The sequence below is a fragment of the Talpa europaea genome (genome assembly GCF_964194135.1).
Source record: "Talpa europaea genome assembly, chromosome: 15".
In the NCBI taxonomy this organism is placed as follows: domain Eukaryota; kingdom Metazoa; phylum Chordata; class Mammalia; order Eulipotyphla; family Talpidae; genus Talpa; species Talpa europaea.
In genome coordinates, this window is record NC_140083.1 from 25,482,965 (window position 1) to 25,503,834 (window position 20,870).

The window sequence follows — 20,870 nt, forward strand, 5'->3', positions numbered from 1 at the left end:
AGTCTGCCTCTTCTACTCCCTGCTGTCTCTGGTGAATCCTCTTACCCCTCCGCACCTCTGGCCTGTACCTCAGTTCTTGTATAAATAATCTTTAAAAAAAATTAAAAAAACATATCCTTAAGACATATGCTTCATATACTTTATCCAGATATAATGCTCTTTTACACCCTGCTTACCAGTGATTTGTGGTAATATCAGTAGCTATTTCTCAACACATAATCATGTTAGGAAATCTATATTTTCAGTGTGCTCTTTATTCACCTCCACCCCAAAATAATCACGATTTCTCAAAATTAAAGAGAACGAAAGGCATAAACACCTGCACATAGAACATGGCTCTTAAAAATCTATCTCTCTGGAAAAAACTTAATTATAATAAAGCAAGACTCAAAATCAACAGGCAACTACAAACCAGATATACACTACAGGGGGGACCAAGGGAGTAGGATCAAAACAAAGCGGGGTGGGAATTTTACAGGGACTATAATTAAGATGAAAATGCATACATTGTACAAAAATGAAAAATGATGGAAAAAATAAAATTTTAAAAAAGCTAGCCCTCAAACTTGGATGCTTCTCTAGTCTTTCTGTCCAAAAAGGAGAGGGAGTGTATAATTGTGAAACTAGAGCTCTTCCTATGTGTGCAAAAATATGTTTATCTGGGAAATTACTGACTGTATCTCAAGAATGAAAGGAGTTTAAGGTGACAATTTTTTAAAAGATTTTATTTACTTATACATACAAGAACTGGGGTACAGGCCAGAGGTGTGGGGGTTGAGATGATTCACCAGAGACAGAGTTGGGAGCAGAACAGGCAGACTGACTGAAATACACTGCTGAGGGGAGCAGCGGGCGAGTCAGGAGAGGTCTGCTGTGCCATGTGGGTTGCTCCCTGGCTGGCTGGGAATCGAACTCCTGCTGTAGTAACTGTGGTTAGTTTCATAGGTTGCGTCTTAACCCCTTGCACCACGAGGGAGGACCTAAGGTACCAATTTTTAATGCATAAAACTTACAAAAACTTTCAACTGCAGTTTGCTCCATAATTTTTTATTCCATGTTTCAGTTTACTCATCTGTACAATGGGAAAAATAATAAGTATCTCAAGGATTTCATCATAAAGATTAAATAAGCCTATATATATATATATATATATATATATATATACATGGTGTTTAAGACAGTGTCTGCACATAGCAAACACAATAGAGACATCTGCAACTATCACTATATGTATATACATAGTTATAGATAGATAACATAATGTACATCACTATATATTGTGTATTGTTGTGGATAATGCTCTTTGTCCAGCATTGCACAGAAGATGAAATATAATGTACGTTTTAAACGTATACTAGCTACAAAGTATAATAATCTTTTATATTTGGAAAAGCATAAACTTTCTTTTGCCTCTGATGGAAAACTGAAAAAAATCAATGAACTTACAAGTATCCAGTACCTATTAATGCCACATACCACCTCACACATATCAACAGATATCATTTTAGTGAGCAATCAACACAGTTCTGCACATAAATATCCTGTCTACTCCGTGGATGAGGAGACAAGACTCAGAGACACTAGAGAATTTGCCAAGTTAATACTGGATTATTAGAGCAGGCATTCAAATTCAAGATTGCCTGCTTCCAAATGTCTTCCACCCTCCACCTAATATTTTCATACACGATTTATCTTTCATGCAAACCAACATTCACAGACTATGAATGAGGCGTTGGCAGTATGAATACATAGGAAATAGAATCCTTAAATTGAAAGATAAAATACTATCAAATTCAAGTATTAAATTCAATAACGGGAAATACAAAGTTCAAAACACAAACAATGAAATACAGTTATCTTCAAACTTAGTAGGCAAAATATCACATGTATTTTATACCTAGCCACCCCCTAAATAAAATATGACTATGTAAATTTCCTAATGCTCAGGCTATTTTCAACTCACATCATCTCTCCCAAAGTTCTACTGTGATTGTGGCTTAATAAATGAAAATATATTTGTTAGAGGAATAGTAAGAAACAAACTCCCAGCCAGTGAATGACATCCTGAATGGACTCCAATTCTTGATATCTCTCTTTCTGGACTCCACTCCCAACTCCATGCCAATGATATCTCAGGCACTGAGAATTCCTAGGATTCATTAACTTGACTTTATGAACATGTGATGGTGGGGACAGGGGTTGGGGAGCTGGGAACTGGGGGTCAAGCTGAATGGCCATGTTGACAATAAAAGACTGGAGGCAGTAAGGCCTCTCTTGATTTTCCTGATTTCAGCTCAGATGGGGCTGCTGGTAGGGCAGAGGGTATCTGGCCAATGTGATGACCAATTAATCCTTGTCTCATTCTCTTTCTCTGTTTTTTTATTCACCTTCTGTTTCTCTCCTATTTCTCATTTACCTTGTAAACAAGCCAATTTTTTTCTCTGCTTATTTCTCTTTGCAGTTCTGCTTTTTAGTTTTTCCCTATGTTCTTAAGCACAAGGGTAAGGAATTACAAGCCAGGTCACCCCATTTACCCATGCTGCCCTTTAACACATTTACATTCTAATGACAAGAGAAAAGCATCCAAATATTAATTTAAGCACCAGGAAAACATCATAATGCTATGCTATCCTATCAAAACCAAAGCCTTATAACAGTGATGCTGGAAAAAATTATATAGAAAGAATTATTTTGAACATATGAAGCCATATGAATTTTTACAGATACTTAGATTAATTTTATAATAAACTAGTTACTCTTGCTGAGTCAACAGACATAAAGACAGACTATATATTCACTAGATTGATTATTTACTATGAAAAATATACTCTTTTATTAAAAGGTAGTTGTTAAGCATTTATTCTGTGCCAGAAACTTCTTCATGAGGGCACTTACTTGGACTTACTTAGAAGTATACATACATACAAGTTCCTACCCAACTTCTGTTTGAAGTGGGTAGTGCATAGGGAAGGATTAATTAATAGAATAAATAAGTATCTTTAGATACTGATTAGAGTTAAAGATAATATAAAAGAAAGTAAGATGGAGTGAAGAGGCTAATTCAGTAGGGGTATGTTAGAAACAGGAAAATAGGGGTGACCTCCAAGGACCAAAGTTGTCAGCCTTGTAAAGACTGGTTATTCCAAGTTAAGTGGAATAGTGAGAGCAAAGGACCTAGAGCAAGAACAGACTTGACATTTCCAAGAAGAAAAAGTCCAGCCAGGTAGAGACCTCTAAATGAGAAGGAAGGCTACAATGAAGTCATGAAGAAGCAGGGGTTCTGTAAGGTATGAATAGCCACAATAAGTCTGGAGCTATTTTATTTGTAGTGGATGGGATAGTATTTCAGGAATTTCTGTGATACCAGAATCTTTTAAAAATATCACTTTGCCTCCTCTCTGGAGGAAGTATTCACTGCAAAGGGAATAAAAAAGGTAACTGAGAGATCAGTCAGAAGGCAACTATAGTGAATCCAGACAACAAAGTAAGGGTGGCTTCCACTAGATCAGGAAGCAGAGGAGATGGTTATTTCAACAAGAAAACACAACCTAGAATTTAAAAATCACAAGGAAGGTTATCTGTGTCAAGGTCACCAAGCAATACTAAGTTTTTGGCTACTTTTGTCCAATTTAAAGGCTCTTACATCTTTATGATTAAGTCACTGTCCTAGGAGATGGAGGGAGGGGGTAAGGAAAGTCCCCAACTGAGCAAATACGTTTAAACCACTTTTACTTGCTTATGAATGACAGAGAAAGGAGAGGGTGGAAAGGAAGGAGGGAGGGAGAGAAAGAAGTAAATCAGGTAGGCAGGCAGGCGGGCAGGTGGGAGTTAGAGACAAAAAGTAGACTTTCTGGCTTATTTCACTGAGCACGATCCCTTCCAGCTCCATCCATGATGCTGAAAATTGCATGAGCTTATCTTTTTTGATTGCTGAGTAATATTCCATGGTGTACATGTACTACATCTTCTTGATTCAGTCATCTATTTTGGGACATTTGGGTTGAAAATTAAAAAAAAAAAAACAGCCAAAATAACAAAAAAAGAAAGTATGATATATATACATAGTGAAATAAAAAAAAATATTGGGAACTATTTAAAAAAAAAGTAGACTTTGATGTCATGGATTGCTCTGAAATTATTTTGTGCTCTTATTGTACATTCATAATCTTACAGAACAGCAGTATGAGACAAGGTTATGCTGAGACCATGATTAATAAGACAAAGCAAGACCACTTCATAATTTTATTAAACACAGGAAAGAAAAAGGTCACTGTACAACCTACAAAATACCAAACATCCCTTCAATTGCTAAATGAATGACTATGTCACAGAACTGTCATACCATCCAATCTGAGGACACCCTGCTGAAATTCTCTACAACATCTCAACCAAAACCCAAATCCTATGACAGAAAATAATGAAATGCCCTGGTGTACTGTTCCCTCAGTGCAAGGGATAATTAACTCAACTACTTTACTACAGGTGTGTCCCTGGTGGTCTCTTTGGCTGAAAGCTACTGACATAGAGGGTTTTCTCACACTCAATATAAAAACAATTCCTTTTCAAAGTCTCTTCTTCCTAGATAACTATTCTTCAATAAATGGATTTCATGTTTTTTATAAGAAAGAGCTGTCAAAATTAAGCTTAAAATTGCCACATAATTTTTTTAGTATAAAAACTGCTGTCACTATTCCCATGCTTTCAAATTTAAATGGAACTGATTTTTGCACAAAGCCTACCAAATCTCAATGCTAACATCAAATGAAGATCACTTCCTAAAATGTAAAGATATCTGACAGAGTAAGACCTAAAGTAGAAAAATTCAATTAGTAGTCAGCTAAGCAGTAATCTTTTCATAAAAGCTGTTCATTTATCACATTTCAATGATAAAACAAAAAATAAAAAAAACTGTTGAATCAAGAAGCCATTTAAAATCTAGCTTATATAGATATATTATAGTTTAAAGGAAAATACATTAGAATGAACTATAAAAAGTATATTGTAAAAGAGCTAATGTGATGCTATCACACCTGTATAATTAGCCTATAGAATTATACATTGTACCTATGATTCAATTTTGTTTCTATTACTAGACAAATTTGGTCACATTAACCAAGTCGACTATTTTGAGTCATCCCTTCAGAGATGCTAGGAGGAAAACAACACGAAAAACCCTCCAGAAACAACAAAATAAAGCTATGCTGTACACATATTGCAGACTACATTTTTCATACCTTAGAGTGATTAATGCCAAAACAAAAGACTAAGTATTTTACCTTTCTTTGGAATTATGATTTTAAATGTCACATTTTCCAGTAACATATTGGAAACTGAAAATATACCTGGGTTGTTGTCCAAAGCTGCTGGGGACTTTATGGACATTTGTCAAAAATCTTCTAATAACCCTGTAGATCCACACAGGATAAAGATTTAACAAGTAGTTTAACAAGTACCTGACTTACTCCCTAATACTTAGCATATACAATGATTACATTAAAGGAAGGCAAATAGATGCTTATATATCACCCAAAAAAGCTTAGAAAATCTTATGTGAAGTTGATTTTCAAAAAGAAAACAAAATTTTTCTGTTAAAAATCAGGAAGCAAAAAAAACAGGAAAAGGTCTTATATCTCAATGATACTTCACACTGATATTCAAGTACAACTAAAAGGTATCCACTTACTAAGAAACTTAACCTTAATTCACAAGGAAAGTTCCTCTTGTATTTAGTGCACAATATGCTGGTTTATGTTCTTTGAATGGCAGAAGAACAATTAATTATACCAACCTCAGCTAAGGTTGTTCTAAAATTAAATGCTAGAAATGTTAAGAGATCTACAGCAATAAATTGCTCCAAAAGTTTTGAATGTCCTCATTCAAACACACAGTAGTTTTAAGTTTGCAGAATAAATTCAAACTTAATTACTTCTGATATTTCATATCACTAACATTTCATAAGAATCACTGCAGTGAGATTTGAGTAAATTTATAAATTTTATATTAAAACTACAGACATACGTATTCATTTATTATAAAAGAAGCTAAAAAATCATATATTGTGACAACATTACTTTGAAAAGTTAGTTAATAGGATGACTGAACTCTTAATATTAACATTTAAATTTTAGTTACTTAATATTCAGGTGTACATAAGCAGTCATGCAGTTTTAGATTATATTAGCATTTTCATATCACTGGCGCACTGAACACAGCTACAAAAGTCAGTCAGGACTCAATTTTGACTTTCGTGTTCAGCTATAATTTATTTTCATCATAGAGCTTTATATATGTATCTGCAGTTTCTATATCCAAATCTTGGATTCTGTGTAAGGATCTGGTAGAACTGAAGTATTGAATTCCATTAAATAAGTGATAAATCCTAAATTTTGCTTTCTCGAGTTTGAGTTTCTTGTCTGAAACCAGAATGCTACTACCAAAAAGTGTTAGAAATTGAAATTCTGCCAGAACTGACTAATACATCTGATAAGAATTATTTCTATTCAGATTAAAGGATTATTTTTAAACAAAGTTTCTGTATATATTACACCTTTTATCCTTAGTAACAAGTGACATTATCATGCAGTTGGTACTAGATGAGAAAACATTGCCTCAAGAAGCCACATCACTCTCAAAAGTAACAGTCAAAGGTATGTTTGTTTACCTGGCTCCAAAGCTCATCCTTTTACCCTATGGAACATCAGACTTTAGGTGGGTTTCAAAAATGGTACTACCAAGTCTGTTAACTTAAATAATTGTCATTTTAAAATACAAGGGTTAAATTAAACTTTCCAGTCTCGTTGGAGAGGGGAAAAAAAAAAATGAAAAAGGGGAGAGGAACAAGTGAATTGCATGAAACCTAAGATAAATGTGAATATGGTTTTTTATTTAGTCATTATGCTTGATCACTCCATCTATTAGTAAAGAATACAAGGGGGTCAACATTTGTAATATGGGTTTTTTTAACTAACGTTGCATACGACTCCAGGGAAATAAGAGCTCTTATAATGCTTCAAGATTTAATTTTTTCCTAAAGTAAAAATTATACCTTAGATTAATCACTCACACACATACACCCCCCCCCCAGAATGTGAAGCGGATAAAAAACAAAAACATGTCTAGGCAAAATATTAAATGAAAAAGTGGACATGAATTAAAGATTATGGTTCATAGGATACTACAGTACCAGGACATATATACTATTTACTTCTTTGTGATTCTAACTATAGCAATTTTATAACATGCAGCTATTTTCTCTTATTCACTTACTTCAGATGAAACTGAAAGTAAATTTATTTCTATTGAGGTAAAAGGTACTACAAATAAAAAGATAAAATTTAGTATCCTGTTACTCTGTTCACATTGTCCATACTGTTAATTACTGTAAATCTTATGTGGGTATTGTAGTATACCCATATGTGCAATTCAGCTTTTGTTTTTGCTTTAACATATCTAAGGCTGTCTTTTAGCATTTTACCATCTGAATCTCTACCATTTTCCTGGCTATGAGTCACCCATATATCCATAGCCCAGTGCCTGCTGCCAGCACCACTGGTAGTATGGGATGGGATGTTGGGACTAACATCCCTGGGATAGTATGGGATGTTGGGTCTTACCTAAACCTGCTTTCACTTGTTAATTTTACTTATTAATTTCCATGGTCTTTATCAAAATTTTGCTCTTTGCAAAGTTTCTAATTAACTACCCCACAGATATATATAATAAGACATTAAATACAATTGCAATTACAAATGTAATGACTGGACAAAAGGGGTTTGGAACAACCTGAGCCTTGAGACCCTCCTGATACCATACCAACAGACCTTTTCTCATCTACCACAGTATTTGAAGTTAAAGTATTTGTTGAAGTACTTAGTAACTACATATTTGGCTTCCACAATGACCCTATTTATACAGTGGACATACCAATTCGGTAAATGCTTTATCAGTTACTGTATCTGGCATCTTCCCCAGAAAACAGAGGCAGCTTTGGAATTCCTGTGGCCAAATATATATTCAAAGCTAAAAAGATGACATTTCTAACTTACTGTCCAAGTACATAAAAATAAGGCTCACAATTTGTCTTTTGGTCTTCTTCCCAAAAAGTTTTATATATAGTCCTCTACAGTCAATCCTTTTTCATCTACCTTCAAGAAGTACCTCAAAATTGCTGCCTTAAAAATTGTAACAATAAGAGATTTTAAAATCCTGTATTGTTGCTTCCAAATAAGAGAATTAAGAGCAAAAGTAATTTCAAAGGTATCATAGGGATTGAAGCAAAATGCAGAATACATGGCTTTGTACAATTATTAATATACTCGCTTGTTCATTACTCAGTACATAAGTCCAGAACTGACTGCTACATTAAAATTAATTTTCTAGACTCACATGAGTATAGAAAGTACTATTCAATGTAGACGGCTAAGTGAACATGACTTGAAATCATCCTTGGAAAATACTCAGATTATGCAAAAGCAGAGTAAAGTAGAGAAATGAGATATTCAATACTAGTATTGCAAACCACCAAAACTTATTCATAAAGTTCAAAAGTAAAAATAGAGAATATCTCAAAATATTTCAGACCTTCTGGTCTTTGCTGGTGGTCTCAGGATTTATGAAGTTTGAGAAATTTACTTTCTACCCAAGAAAAGAGAAGAAACAATTTTTAATCACATTTCTCTATTATGCAAATTTCAATTTGCAATATGCAGAACACCAAACATTGTAAGGCCATGCTTCCCCTGCTATCCAGGCAAAGACCGTATTTATCAAAAAAGTATATTGACACCTCACTCATCTGTTATTTTCCAAATTCGACTCTGTTGTTTCATTGCATGTCTAACCCAGTTCCTTCTTTCTACACTGACAATTCCTAGAATGTTTTCCTAATTAAAATGTAGACACACACTAATTCCAAAGACATGCTAGTACTCATAATTTAACATAATATCCCATGGTGTTTTGCTGAAAGTTATTAAATTATACTGTTCAAGATGATTGAATGTCCATAGCAGTAGTAGCAATGGGAACACAGTAATACCTCTAATACAGCCCTGCCCTCAAGATGTTGTTTTGTTTTGTTTTTTTAAATTTATTTCTCTCTACTATTTAATGAAATGGGAGTGTGGTTTCTTATTTGGAAGCAATATTGTCATTTTTTTTTTTAAATCAAAACTTTTAAGGGCCTCCCTGGTGTTGCAAGGGGTTAAGACGGTCTTCAGCCACTGCAACATGAGTTCGATCCCCAGCTAAGAAGCAACTCACATGGCACAGCAGACCTCTCCTGACTTGCCCACTGCTCCCCTCAGCAGTGTATTTCAGTCAATCTGCCTGTTCTGTTTCCCAATCTGTCTTTGGTGAATCCTCTCACCCTCCACACCTCTGGCCTGCACCCCAGTTCTTATATGCATAAATAAATAAATCTTTAATAAAAAAAAGTTCAAAATGTTTGATCCTTAGTTTTTAGTAAACACATGTGTTCATTCCTACTAGATCCTCCTGAATGGGAATGCTGCTATTTTTATTAGAAATACATTTAATACTAATATGCAAAGCTAAAAAAGATGAGAATTCTAATTTAACATCCAGCACATGAAAACAGGACTCACTATTTTTCTGTCAGTCATCATCCCAAAGAGTTATATATAAAGAGTACTCTACAGGTAACCATTTTCAATTTAGATGACTTACACCATTTCAGATTTTTCCATAATTCCTTGAGATTTTTCTAGAATTTTCTTTGAACTCCACAATCACCAATAATAGATACATACACATAATAAGGATAAAACTACAAAGCATCATGTTGTGTTTGTTTTCTTGAAAATCTGCTATATTTGTGGCATCACCTCTTACTTTCTATTATAGAAGGAAATAAACCTTATCTTAGTGGATTTTATAAGGATCAAATACCTGTAATATAATTTCATATTGGATAGTGCTGTAAAATACACTTTTTACCTTACTTTAGCTGCTTGGATCTCTTATTGAAGGGGAAATTAATTTTTCAAAACCATCACTTATGATCTTAAATAAACAACTCTAGTCTCAAAATATAACTTCTAAGGTACCTAACTATTCCTTAATAGATGCTAGATTTGAAGATGTTTCTTAGGGTTTCCCTTCTGATAGTATGATGAAACTCAATGTCCCAGAGCCATCCCACAATTCTTATTACACATATAAAAATGCTAGATAAACAATAAAGTATTTGTTAATGAACATATTAATTGATGGAAAAGAGGAAGTTCCCATGTCTGCATGTAAGAAAGCATCCAGAAGGGTAAAAAAGCTAAGAGAGCATTCACCCTGCAGATAGCAACAAAAAACATGATGAAATTGGGCATGGGTTTTAACAGTCTTCAAATGGGCGATCAGATGACAGAAGCCACATAAACTCTATGCTCTGAAAAGAAGCAGTCAGTGTAGATTAAGCAAAAACAAACAAAAAACTCAGAGGAGAAGGCAGGGGTATTGTCTGTTAAAACTATTTAGATAAATAGAAAAAAGAAAAGTTCCCTGGGAATTTCTGTCCATAAATCCACCTTCATAAAGTTGGGGCAATTCTACATCTGCTGTCCAAAAGGTCTCAGAACAAAAATATGTTTCAAACTACAGTTGCAGCAAATAATCCAGAAAGACACTATTAGAATAATATGTATAGCCTTGTGCAAATAAATTTGAAAGTAGTTACACTGAAAAAAAATTCAGAAAAAAAATTTACCAAAATTGATGCAAAAGTACAACTGAATGTTTCCAAGATCATAAAGATTAAATCAGCAGAAAAAAAGTATACACATTCATAAACAAAACATCAAGTTTAGTCAGTTTTACAAGTAAAATCTATTAAATATAGAAGATGATTCTAATTTAATATTGAATCTTTCAAAAAACAACAACAAAATAAAAGGTAAAACACCCAACCTGATTCTGTAAAGTTAACTGATTCTAAAATCAGAATATAATGGGAACTTCCAGTCTCACTAAGGATGAGTGAAAAACACATTTAGAAGAATATAAGAATGATAATTCATTGTTAACTAATTCCTGGGTTTATTCCAGAGATGCAAAGTAGGCTCAACATTAGAAGATCTCTTAATATAAATCATCAAATTAACAGACTGAGTGGGGGAAAATCCTTATATTTATCACTATCATTTTATAAAGTGAAATTTTAAAGTAGATAAAGAGGAAAACTGATAAAACTACAGAAAAACCTTAAAATGCACATAATTAAGGGTGAAATATTAAAAATTCATTTTAAAGCAAGAATGGGCCAAAAAACCCTGCTGTCATCAGTTCTGTTTATCATTGAAATGGAGGTTCTCAAATATAATAAGAAAATGAGAGACACAAAACTGACATTAGAGGTATGAGGGGAGGTGTAAGATACTAGTAATATTTTTTTCTTAAGCTGCAAAATGTGTATTTGTTTTAGTATTACTCCTTAAAATATGTATATATATATATATATGCATTACATATAATCTTTTTTTTAAAGATTTATTTATTTATTTATACAAGCACTGGGTATAGTCAAAAGCACAGGAGGGTGAGAGAATTCACCAGAGCCAGAGCAGAGAGCAAAACAGGCAGAAGGACCAAAGTACACTGCTGAGGGGAGGAGCGGGCGGCAGGAGAGGTCTGCGTGCCATGTGGGACCCTCCTCTGGTGGCCAGGGAGGGAGCAGCAGGGGATCGAACCGGTGCTGCAGAGGCTGCGGGCAGCTTCGCAACCCAGCGCTCAACCGCTGCGCCACCAGGGAAGCCCTATAATCTATTTCTTAATGAAAGATAGCTATAATAAAATGCTATATTTTAACAAACGCAAAATCTATTATAGAAATCAGAACATATTTAATTTAATAAATATTTACAGTTCCTTTGAAATTAAGCAGTTGTAAATATATTCAATCTATGTCAACACCAGTTTTAGGTTTGAGCATTTTCAAAAGCCTCTAAAGATTCCAAAAGTTTCTTTATGGATATCACAAAGATGTAGCAGTAGGTCAACTGGCTCACTGATAGATAATACACTAAAGGACCATTTTCGCTGAACTGGCTTTAGTCTAGTATTTTATTCCTCACACAACTGTACTCACAGACATTAGACCTGGGACAAAAGAAAAGGCTTAAGTGTCACTCCATTCTTAGAGGTAGGAAAACCACGTGCATTTGAACTCTGCAACCGATTTATCCCAACTAAAAAAACAAACAAAAAAAACCCCAAAAAACAGATTTGATTTCTTCAAGACTCAAATATTTAAAAGAGAACAATGCAACAATTAGTAACATTTACTTTTTAAATATGTTGGTCTATAGCTAATGGGGAAATCTCATGTCATTCTGGTCAGCCCCATTGTTTTATGTGTTTTCTACTAAAAGAGAAAAGATATACCACATTCATTTACCCTACCCTTCATTCCATTTTTCTCACAATCAGCCTTTATTAGTGCTTTTAGCTAGCTATCTCCTACCAAATCTCTCCTAAATCATGGAAATCTATATTTGATAGCTCTTTAATTCAGGCCAGTCAATCTTAACAAAACATTTTATTGGTTTACCTTCCTGATATATCTGCTAAATTTTATTTATTATAAAAACATGAACCCCTTTTGAAAATTTTTCATCTTACTTTAGAAGTAACAAAACAAATTACCTAGGAAATAAAATAAAATTCATATACAATTTGAAAGCTAGCTGGTTAGTTGCAATTTACCATAGTTAAAGAAGACATTCAATTAGAGGTAAACAAAACCAAAACCATAAAACCCACAATGAATTAGTCAAGTTTCACATGCATTGGAGATTTGGATTTCACTTAAATTATGAGTTGTTTCCTATGCAAAATGATATTCCTTCAAAAATCTTGCTTCTTGAAATCGGAAACTATGAGAAGTTGGTATAAAAGTACCACTTTTACAGAAATCCAGGAAGGAAGATTATCAAATGTTGCATAGCTGAAAGTTATTTTGTCTGGTTCTCCAATATCTAAATGGGAAATATTTGTCATTTACATTAGGAGGAATGTTTGGATCATTACTTTTAGAATTTCAAATGCAGTGAAGTCCTCACTTAACATTATCTATAGGTTCTTGCAAACTGTGATTTTAAGTGAAACAACTAAAAAGCATATCCTTGAAAAATGTTTAGTTCAATGTTGGCTGGAATTTCTTTTTCTTATTATTTTATAATGAAATGAACTTGAATGAAAAATGCAATTCAGGAATCTGTTGAATGTGCATCACTGTGTATACATGTGGTCTATTATCACTATACAGATTCACATTAGCGACAGCTATTAAAAGTAAACTTTAGCTCATTAACAAACTTTCCTTTCATTAACCCTGCTTAATTGTTCCTATTTAAAATTACTTTTAACGAATTATTTTCAAACAGTTAAAAATCAGTCCTATATTCTTTAAAGCAAGCTATTTGAGCTAATAAAGTGCTCTAAGGAATTCATTTGATTTTGAATCTATTACTTTAAAAAAACTGAATGTCTCTCAGTATACCAGATACACTACCCATAAGCTGTCATTTGTTTTTAGGTTTATGCATAGCTATAAAAATTTTTATCTATAAAGATTCTTAATCTGTGCTTATCACCTCAATTAGGAAGTTGGCAAGCAATTGGAAAACAGGTGATGAGTTTGAGATATTGGGAATCACCTACATGGAGAAGTCCACATAGATATGTTGTCATTGTGAAAATAACAGAAATTCTAAAACCCACTTATGGACCTCCATGATAAATACTATTCAGAGATCTATATCCTACACAGAAAGGAAAATAAAGGCGGGCTTTGGACAAAACCTTGAAGAATGAATGAAACTATGGAGGAGGCAAAACTGCAAAAGAAAGAGCTATGGAAAATGAGAGGAAGAAAATGAAAATTGTATAAAGCCTTAAAATTCATAGCAGCAGATCAATAGTGTCAGAACCCGAGACCTGTGGAGATTTAGGTGAGGCCAGAGACAAGAAGAGGAGTGATCATACAGTTAACCCCTTTGTAATAAATTAAGAAACTTTTTTTCCAAATAAATCAGTATGGCTTATAAAATGTTTTAATGAAGAAAAATACCTTTTCAAAGATTATGTGGCTTATTCATTAAAGCAGTCATTAGAGAAAATTTCCTCTTTCCTAAGCATAAAAATGCAGTCATTGTCAAATCAGCAAACTACAGTAATCAACTATGTCTAGTATTTTCCTGACATTATCAACCACATAATGAGACAGGACTTGTGGTTTACATAGTCCAAATCAGCTATCATTTCTCCACTATCCAGATTTAAACCATAAATTAGCGACACAGTTACTATGACAAGCTTTACCCATCATCATTTGCATCCAATCAGTTAATGACTGGCAGCTGTCTACGGGACACATTATTGAAGGCAGCAGCCTTAATGTATAATGTTCCATGAGGCTTAAAATCATATTTTATTAAAGCACAGGGTAAAGTGAAGTACTCCAAAATTTGCAAAGATTTTCAAAGGAGGGAAAAAAACCTAATTCAATGAAGTGACTGTAATCTCAGATAACCTTATGAAAGACTGACTTTAAAGGGTTTTTTAAATTTTTGCTAGTCTCATAACATATTAGAATAAAATTTGCCTTAAGCGTGATTACTGACAGTCTCATAATTGCTACAGAAGTAACTGTAGCCAGAATTATTATTAGCATATTATAAATAGAAAATAAGGCACTGGAGTTCTTAGAGGATTATAGTGGTAAGAAATAAAAACACAGATTCTGAGTTTTTAGGGAAGCCTACAACAACAGGGAGGACAAGAACAAAGCCTTGGTCTTTGACACTGATTCCTACAGCAAACAATAAACCTATTACCTGGAGGCTCATTCCTGGTCAGGGAACCAAAAACTGATAGTGGGCCAAACCAAGGGATACCCAGGGACCTCAAAGTGTTAAGGGGAAAAACCGATGTTGCCCATTTGAAGTCTCAATCTTGTCTGCATGTGTCAAAGCTGGGTAATGGAATACTAGTATATTCAATTGGCAAGAAGACAGAGTGAGAGAGAGAGAGAGAGAGAGAGAGAGAGAGAGAGAGAGAGAGAAGAGAGGAGGGGGAGAGAGAGCGAGAGAAACAATGAATTTCATATAATAGACTTCAAATCAAACTCCAAAATGCCCAGATATTCATAGGCAAATACCCAGCTGGGCTGGTAAAGTCCAACAACAAAGTCACCAGGAGAACAAATCCAAAGAACAAATTGTCACAAAGGCCAGGCAAGGCCCCAAAAAGCTAGCAGAGAAGTAGAGACCAAAATTTAAGATGTACCATTCAGCGTGGATAATCCACCATGAGGTAAAGATGGTGGCTGTCATTGTCTCCAAAGAGCCTGCCTGCCAAAAGGCTAAAGCCTTCAGGAACTAAAATGAGAAGCAGTCTCCCAAGGAGTTATTTGTTCCTCTCCAGCTCACACCAATATATCAGCCTCACTCCTTCCTCCATCCCAGTAGCCCCACCCACCCTGTTCTGGCATGGCATGCTGGGACTTGTAGTCCAAGGCATGTGCCACTTCCATGGCAGCAGCATGGAAGTGGGGGACAGGGGAAATGGTGACCATACCCGCAGACACAGCAAAGGTCCTCCACCTGCAGCAATGTACCCTGTAACTAAGCCACAGCATAATACAACACATACATGCTAACATGCAAGAAAACAGAATCAGGGAAATCAGGTAAGAGGCCTTTAGCAATAACCCAATGACATGATGTTGACATGGGTCATGGTAATAGCAGTAGAGGTGGTAAACAGAAGTCAAATTCTAGATATACTTACGAAGATAGAGCAAGGAGGATTTATTGATGAAATTAATGTAGGGTGTGAAAAATAGAGGCAATATACATGACATCATAGTGTGGCCATGTCTGTTGGGGAAAATGGTGTAGCCATCAAATGAGATGGTAAAAGGCATCAAGTAAAACTGCTGGCCATGGTATAGGTGGTGGGGTAGGGGCTCAATTCAATTTTTGATGTGTTAAATGTCAATTGTGTATTCATTTAATAATATCTGAAGTGCCTAAATACTACAGCACTTATTAGGAAGGACACAAGGAAATTTATTGGAAAACAGGATATATTTAATCATTGCTGTACTGACTGAATGGATGAATGAAAAAAAGGATCACACATTTTAATCCTGTCACCAGAATAACTTACCCATAATTATAGTAATGTTAGCTAGTGCTGGAAAATATCTAGGAGTTAACAATATGTTTTTGCTTACTCTGGGACAGAGACTGCTATTTATGCTCTAGCATCTGGCCTCCACTTCTAGAAGAGTTATGAAATTTGGCTGGGTATTTAGTTTAGATGTTAGCATAATGTTAGAAAAATGTTAGACTAAAGATAATATTTCCCAGCCTTCCTCACAGCGAGGTGTGGCCATCAGTGTGTTAGCACACATGGCATGTGCAATTTCTGTGATATGCTCTCAAAGAAATGGGTACACCCACCACTTGCCCTTTCTTCCTGTTAGCTGAAGTGGTGATGTGATAATGAGCTTTCCTGGATCACATGAACAGGCATAAGAGAAAGAACCTGGACCCTTAAAACCCATGGCGCCATCTTATCTGCTATGGGCTGCACAAACTGAGTTTGCTATAGGAAAGAACAAAGCTCCTATCTTATTTAAGCTGAAGTTATCTTGGCTCTTTGTTACAGTTGCTTAACCTGAAACTTAACCAATAACTGAACCACTCTGTGATATAAATAAAATCCCGGGTTTTCTTTTCTTTGAATTCCTTACCAAGTATGTTTTTAACAGCAGGAACATAAACTGGCAACACAGTCTTACTTTATGTACTTAAATTTACAAGGGAGAAAAACTAACTTTAAAGCATGTGTGAGAACTGCTGCAACAATTTTTACAGCAAGATTTGGGTTCAGTATTCAATAAACTGCAACATTCACTACTAGAAATGCCAAATAGTAAAGATAGTTCCTTGTGAACTATGGAATCATTTACTACGTACTAGCTCACTTTTAATGTTTTCACTCCCCATTAAAATCCCTGCAATCTATAAACATTTCAAGTACAAACAATTAGTTCCTTATCTTAAAGGAACATGTAAATGCTCACTGAACTCAACTTAATTGACAATCAGAAAGGGATATCAGATGGCTTCTGGGGAGTCTTGAACTTTTAGATGTATTTCTTGATACATATCAGTAGGCCACTGCATATTGGAATAGTTTCACACTTTTAGCCGGATACATAATTGTGTTAGAAAAAGTAGAAAAAATCCAGTTCAAATACTAGGTAAGCAATTATAATTCAAATGTAAATAACTAAAATATGGCTTATGAATAGCAAGAACATATGGCACTATTTACTATCATATATTTCCACACTAAAAATGTATGCTTATTTTCATTCAGGTCTCTCTGGCTCTCATCTCCATTGAACTGTCTAAACCAGATTTTGCCAATTAATTCACGCTTTAAAGGAGACTACTTTCTATTCTAGCTATATATTCTGAGATTGGCGAAAATAATTTTCTAAATCAAAAACAATAATGAAAAGGATGATAGATCCTATTGTATAGAGAAAAGCTTATTTCCCTACGTAACTCAAGATCTCTTAAGAAGGTGGTAACTATTCAGCAATACTCAGAATAGTTGGTTTCTTCAAAACTAAGGGTGACTCACACTTGCATGCGTACACACTGACACCTAGAGACACAAATTCAAGATTCAGAGGTAGTCTTACCTCCTAATCTTTGAAAGATGTCAATGTTAGTTTCCTGGTATTTTCTCAGGCAGCGCTTGAAAAACAGAAGAGCTGACAGATACTTAAGCAGGGTGACCTGACTTACTATATGAAGATAACAATGATGTTGCCATCAGTATTTAAAAATATGAAAGAAAGTTTTTTTCATTCTTACGATAGTTGATATTTTTCCAAAATAGGAATTCTATTCCCATAGACAAATGCATTCACAAACATAATACATTTCTATTCCAAATATGGAGTACTGGATGTCGGTAAATTGGTTGTACAACTAATCTCTTATCCTGCTTTGGAAAAAAAAGACAAGGATATTGCAAAAATATTCTTCCTAAATATCATGTTTTAAGGCAAGAAGCAAAAGTATAAAAAAGCAAAGAGTAAACAGTTCAGGCAAAAACATAAAATATTACCTTTAGCTGGGTTTACTTTGATCCCTGACCTGTACAGCATTTCTTCATTCTGCCAGTCTCCATTCCTTATTGCAGTCTTGATTCCATAGAAAACAATTAATGTAGCTGTAGCATAAAAAATCAAGCTCTTGAGAAACCGCTTTTGGACTTTGACATAAAGGGCCCTGGCACCCACAGTAATGAGGAGGCAGAAGCCCATACTTGGAATATATAATACTCGCTCTGCAATTACAAAGCCGACATAGAAAAACAGGTTCGTGGCAGGAACAAAGGGGATTATTAACAAAGATAAAGACAGAACAACAATGTTCTCGGTAGAAGGAAGTTGTGTTCTCTGTGCTACATTACTTTTAATTCCATTTTCTATTTTGGAACCAAAATTGGGCTTAATTTCTGAGTTCCGGTACTCCACATCTGAATGGCAGCTATGTCCATTTGTATTCTGCTTGCCATTTGTTACAAATTTCCCATTGCATTCTCTTTGCACACTGGGGCTCTTCAAACCATAGTAGGCAAGGAGAAGAAGTCCGATATAGAAGGCCACAGTATGTAGGTTTCTCCAATCACAAATTGTTTTGAGCAGAGGCACTGCATCCATTGACCAATCAAAACTGAGGGTATCCGGACATAGCAACAGCCAGAGGTTCTTGGTTGGCAAGTAGAAGAAGGTGAGCGTGCGTGCCAGGAGGCTGTCCGAATCAGCAGCTGGGTTGTCAGAATTGGAAAAGCTTGGTGGTTTGTTTCCCATCCAGTATAAACGAGCACCCAAAAGGGAGGTCCCCCAGAAAATTAACAAACTAATGCTGAGGAAAAGAGAAAAGTTCTTCCTCTGAAAATGAAAGAGAGAGGACAAAATTAAGATCATCATTATGATAGCATGGGAACATTTCACTTAACATTTAGATAAGAAACATTTTGAAATGGGCAGTTTAAAAAAAAAATGGCACTATGTCTCAAACAGTTCATCGTCATCTTCTAAGCATGCTCAGGAGAATTTTAATATAAAAAAAGTCTGTGAGGTCCTACTTTGTATGTAACTTTTGATGAATATCTTTTCTTTGGTTCTTCTCTGAAATATTAACAAGCAAATCTGCAATTACCTGACTTCTGCAAATTCTTGCACAGAATTGGTATCAGATCAAAATGAGACCATGAATGAGAAGTACTTAACCCACTGCTTTTAATAACTGTTGTCTTTCACTTTATAGTTTTGATTCTAAGGGAAAATAAAGACCAAGTATGCCAAATATAAGGGATATGACAGCATTCAGCTCAGCTCTAAAGTAAGAATAGCACTCAGCTATATCTCTGCCAGTTTCCATTTCGTTGTCTTGTATTTCCTTGCAGAATTTATTAATTGGCCTTCACCTGCTGACCCATATGGTCACTGACATCAGTGACATCAAACATTTAGTAACACTCCCCATGAATCCCAAATTTTTCATGTTGATGGCAATTTTTAAAAGTAAAATGACTTTAATAATGGACTTACTTACTTTAAGAGAAAGAATAAAGGCCAAAGAGCATCCATATTAACGAGTTTCCTGGCAAACTCTTTTATCCAAGTAAGAATTTAGTGACCTCAAACAAACTAAGCCCTGAAGATGCAGTGTACAACATCCTAGCCCATCTTTGATGAGCCACTGGTAATAGGAACTCCTATTGCCCACATTCAGACATTGTATATATACCTCATTCATTTATTTTTAATAAAAACATATTTAGCAGTTATTTTCTACTAAGTTATCAAAGTAATACACAGAGATTGAAAGTGGGATCAAAATTATTGTAGTTTGTAGTAGGGTGGGGGAATATTTAAAGGCAATAAACTACATAATAAAAATGCAAGTAAAGAAAACACATTACTGGTAAATATAAGAAGTCTAAATGCTGAGAAAGTAAGATAAAAAAAACTGCAAGTATCAAATACTAGCATGGATTTATGCAACACTTTACATTTTTAAAAATATTTTCCAAAATACAGCTTCCATTTGAACCACTGACATAACTGCTAAGATCAAGAAACACTAAGGTTCTAAAGTAAAATGCTCTCATACACTCATTCTAACTTAATGGCAATGTCTGAAAGGGCTAAATAAAGATACTATTAAAGGAAAACTGAACTAATAGGTCAAAGAGAAGTGATGTTAAAATGTTTAGAGTGGACAGTTTGATTGGGTATCACTTTTTCAAGTATCAACCTATATTTGAAATCACAACTTTCAATTTCTTTAATGCAGTCTCTAGAATATTTTTAAAATATAAGTACCTATGAAGATAGGATTCTGATAAAACCAAATCTCTCTTCTAATCTCATTCACTGTTTCTGGGGTGGAGAGTCTCTAAAATACAATGAAAAAAAAAAAGTACAGAAAGGTTTTATTCATGAATTTTAGTTTCAGTGTTCTGATTTATGGATAAAATCAAATTAAGAAATTTTTATTGAGCTACAGTGAGGAGCCCAATGATGATGCAGGTAAGTCTCAGCATTTCTTTCATCTTAGGTTGGTGTGCCCAGTTGATTCAGCACATGTATTTCTGAGCTAAGGAATCAGAGCACCAATGAACTGCCAATATAGACTTGAAATTTACAATTAAGTGAAATTCCACACATAGAAGAGGAGACTCAAATATCTGGTAAACTAAACGATGATCTCAGTATGTCCTCTGGTAGGAACATTAAAAGTAATTGCAATTAAATAACA

At 34.6% G+C, this 20,870-nt stretch overlaps 1 protein-coding gene across 1 annotated transcript in view; it reads right to left on the reverse strand.

Moving 5' to 3' along the window:
* The window catches only part of TMTC2 (transmembrane O-mannosyltransferase targeting cadherins 2), a gene marked incomplete at both ends in the record, with an annotated part of 369,620 nt that overhangs the window by 161,132 nt on the left and 187,618 nt on the right, over positions 1 to 20,870 (reverse strand). Inside the window, one exon of the mRNA XM_084254525.1 lies at positions 18,166 to 18,994. Within this exon, the coding sequence (XP_084110651.1) occupies positions 18,166 to 18,994 (829 nt within the window). The remainder of the gene's footprint in view (positions 1 to 18,165; positions 18,995 to 20,870) is intronic.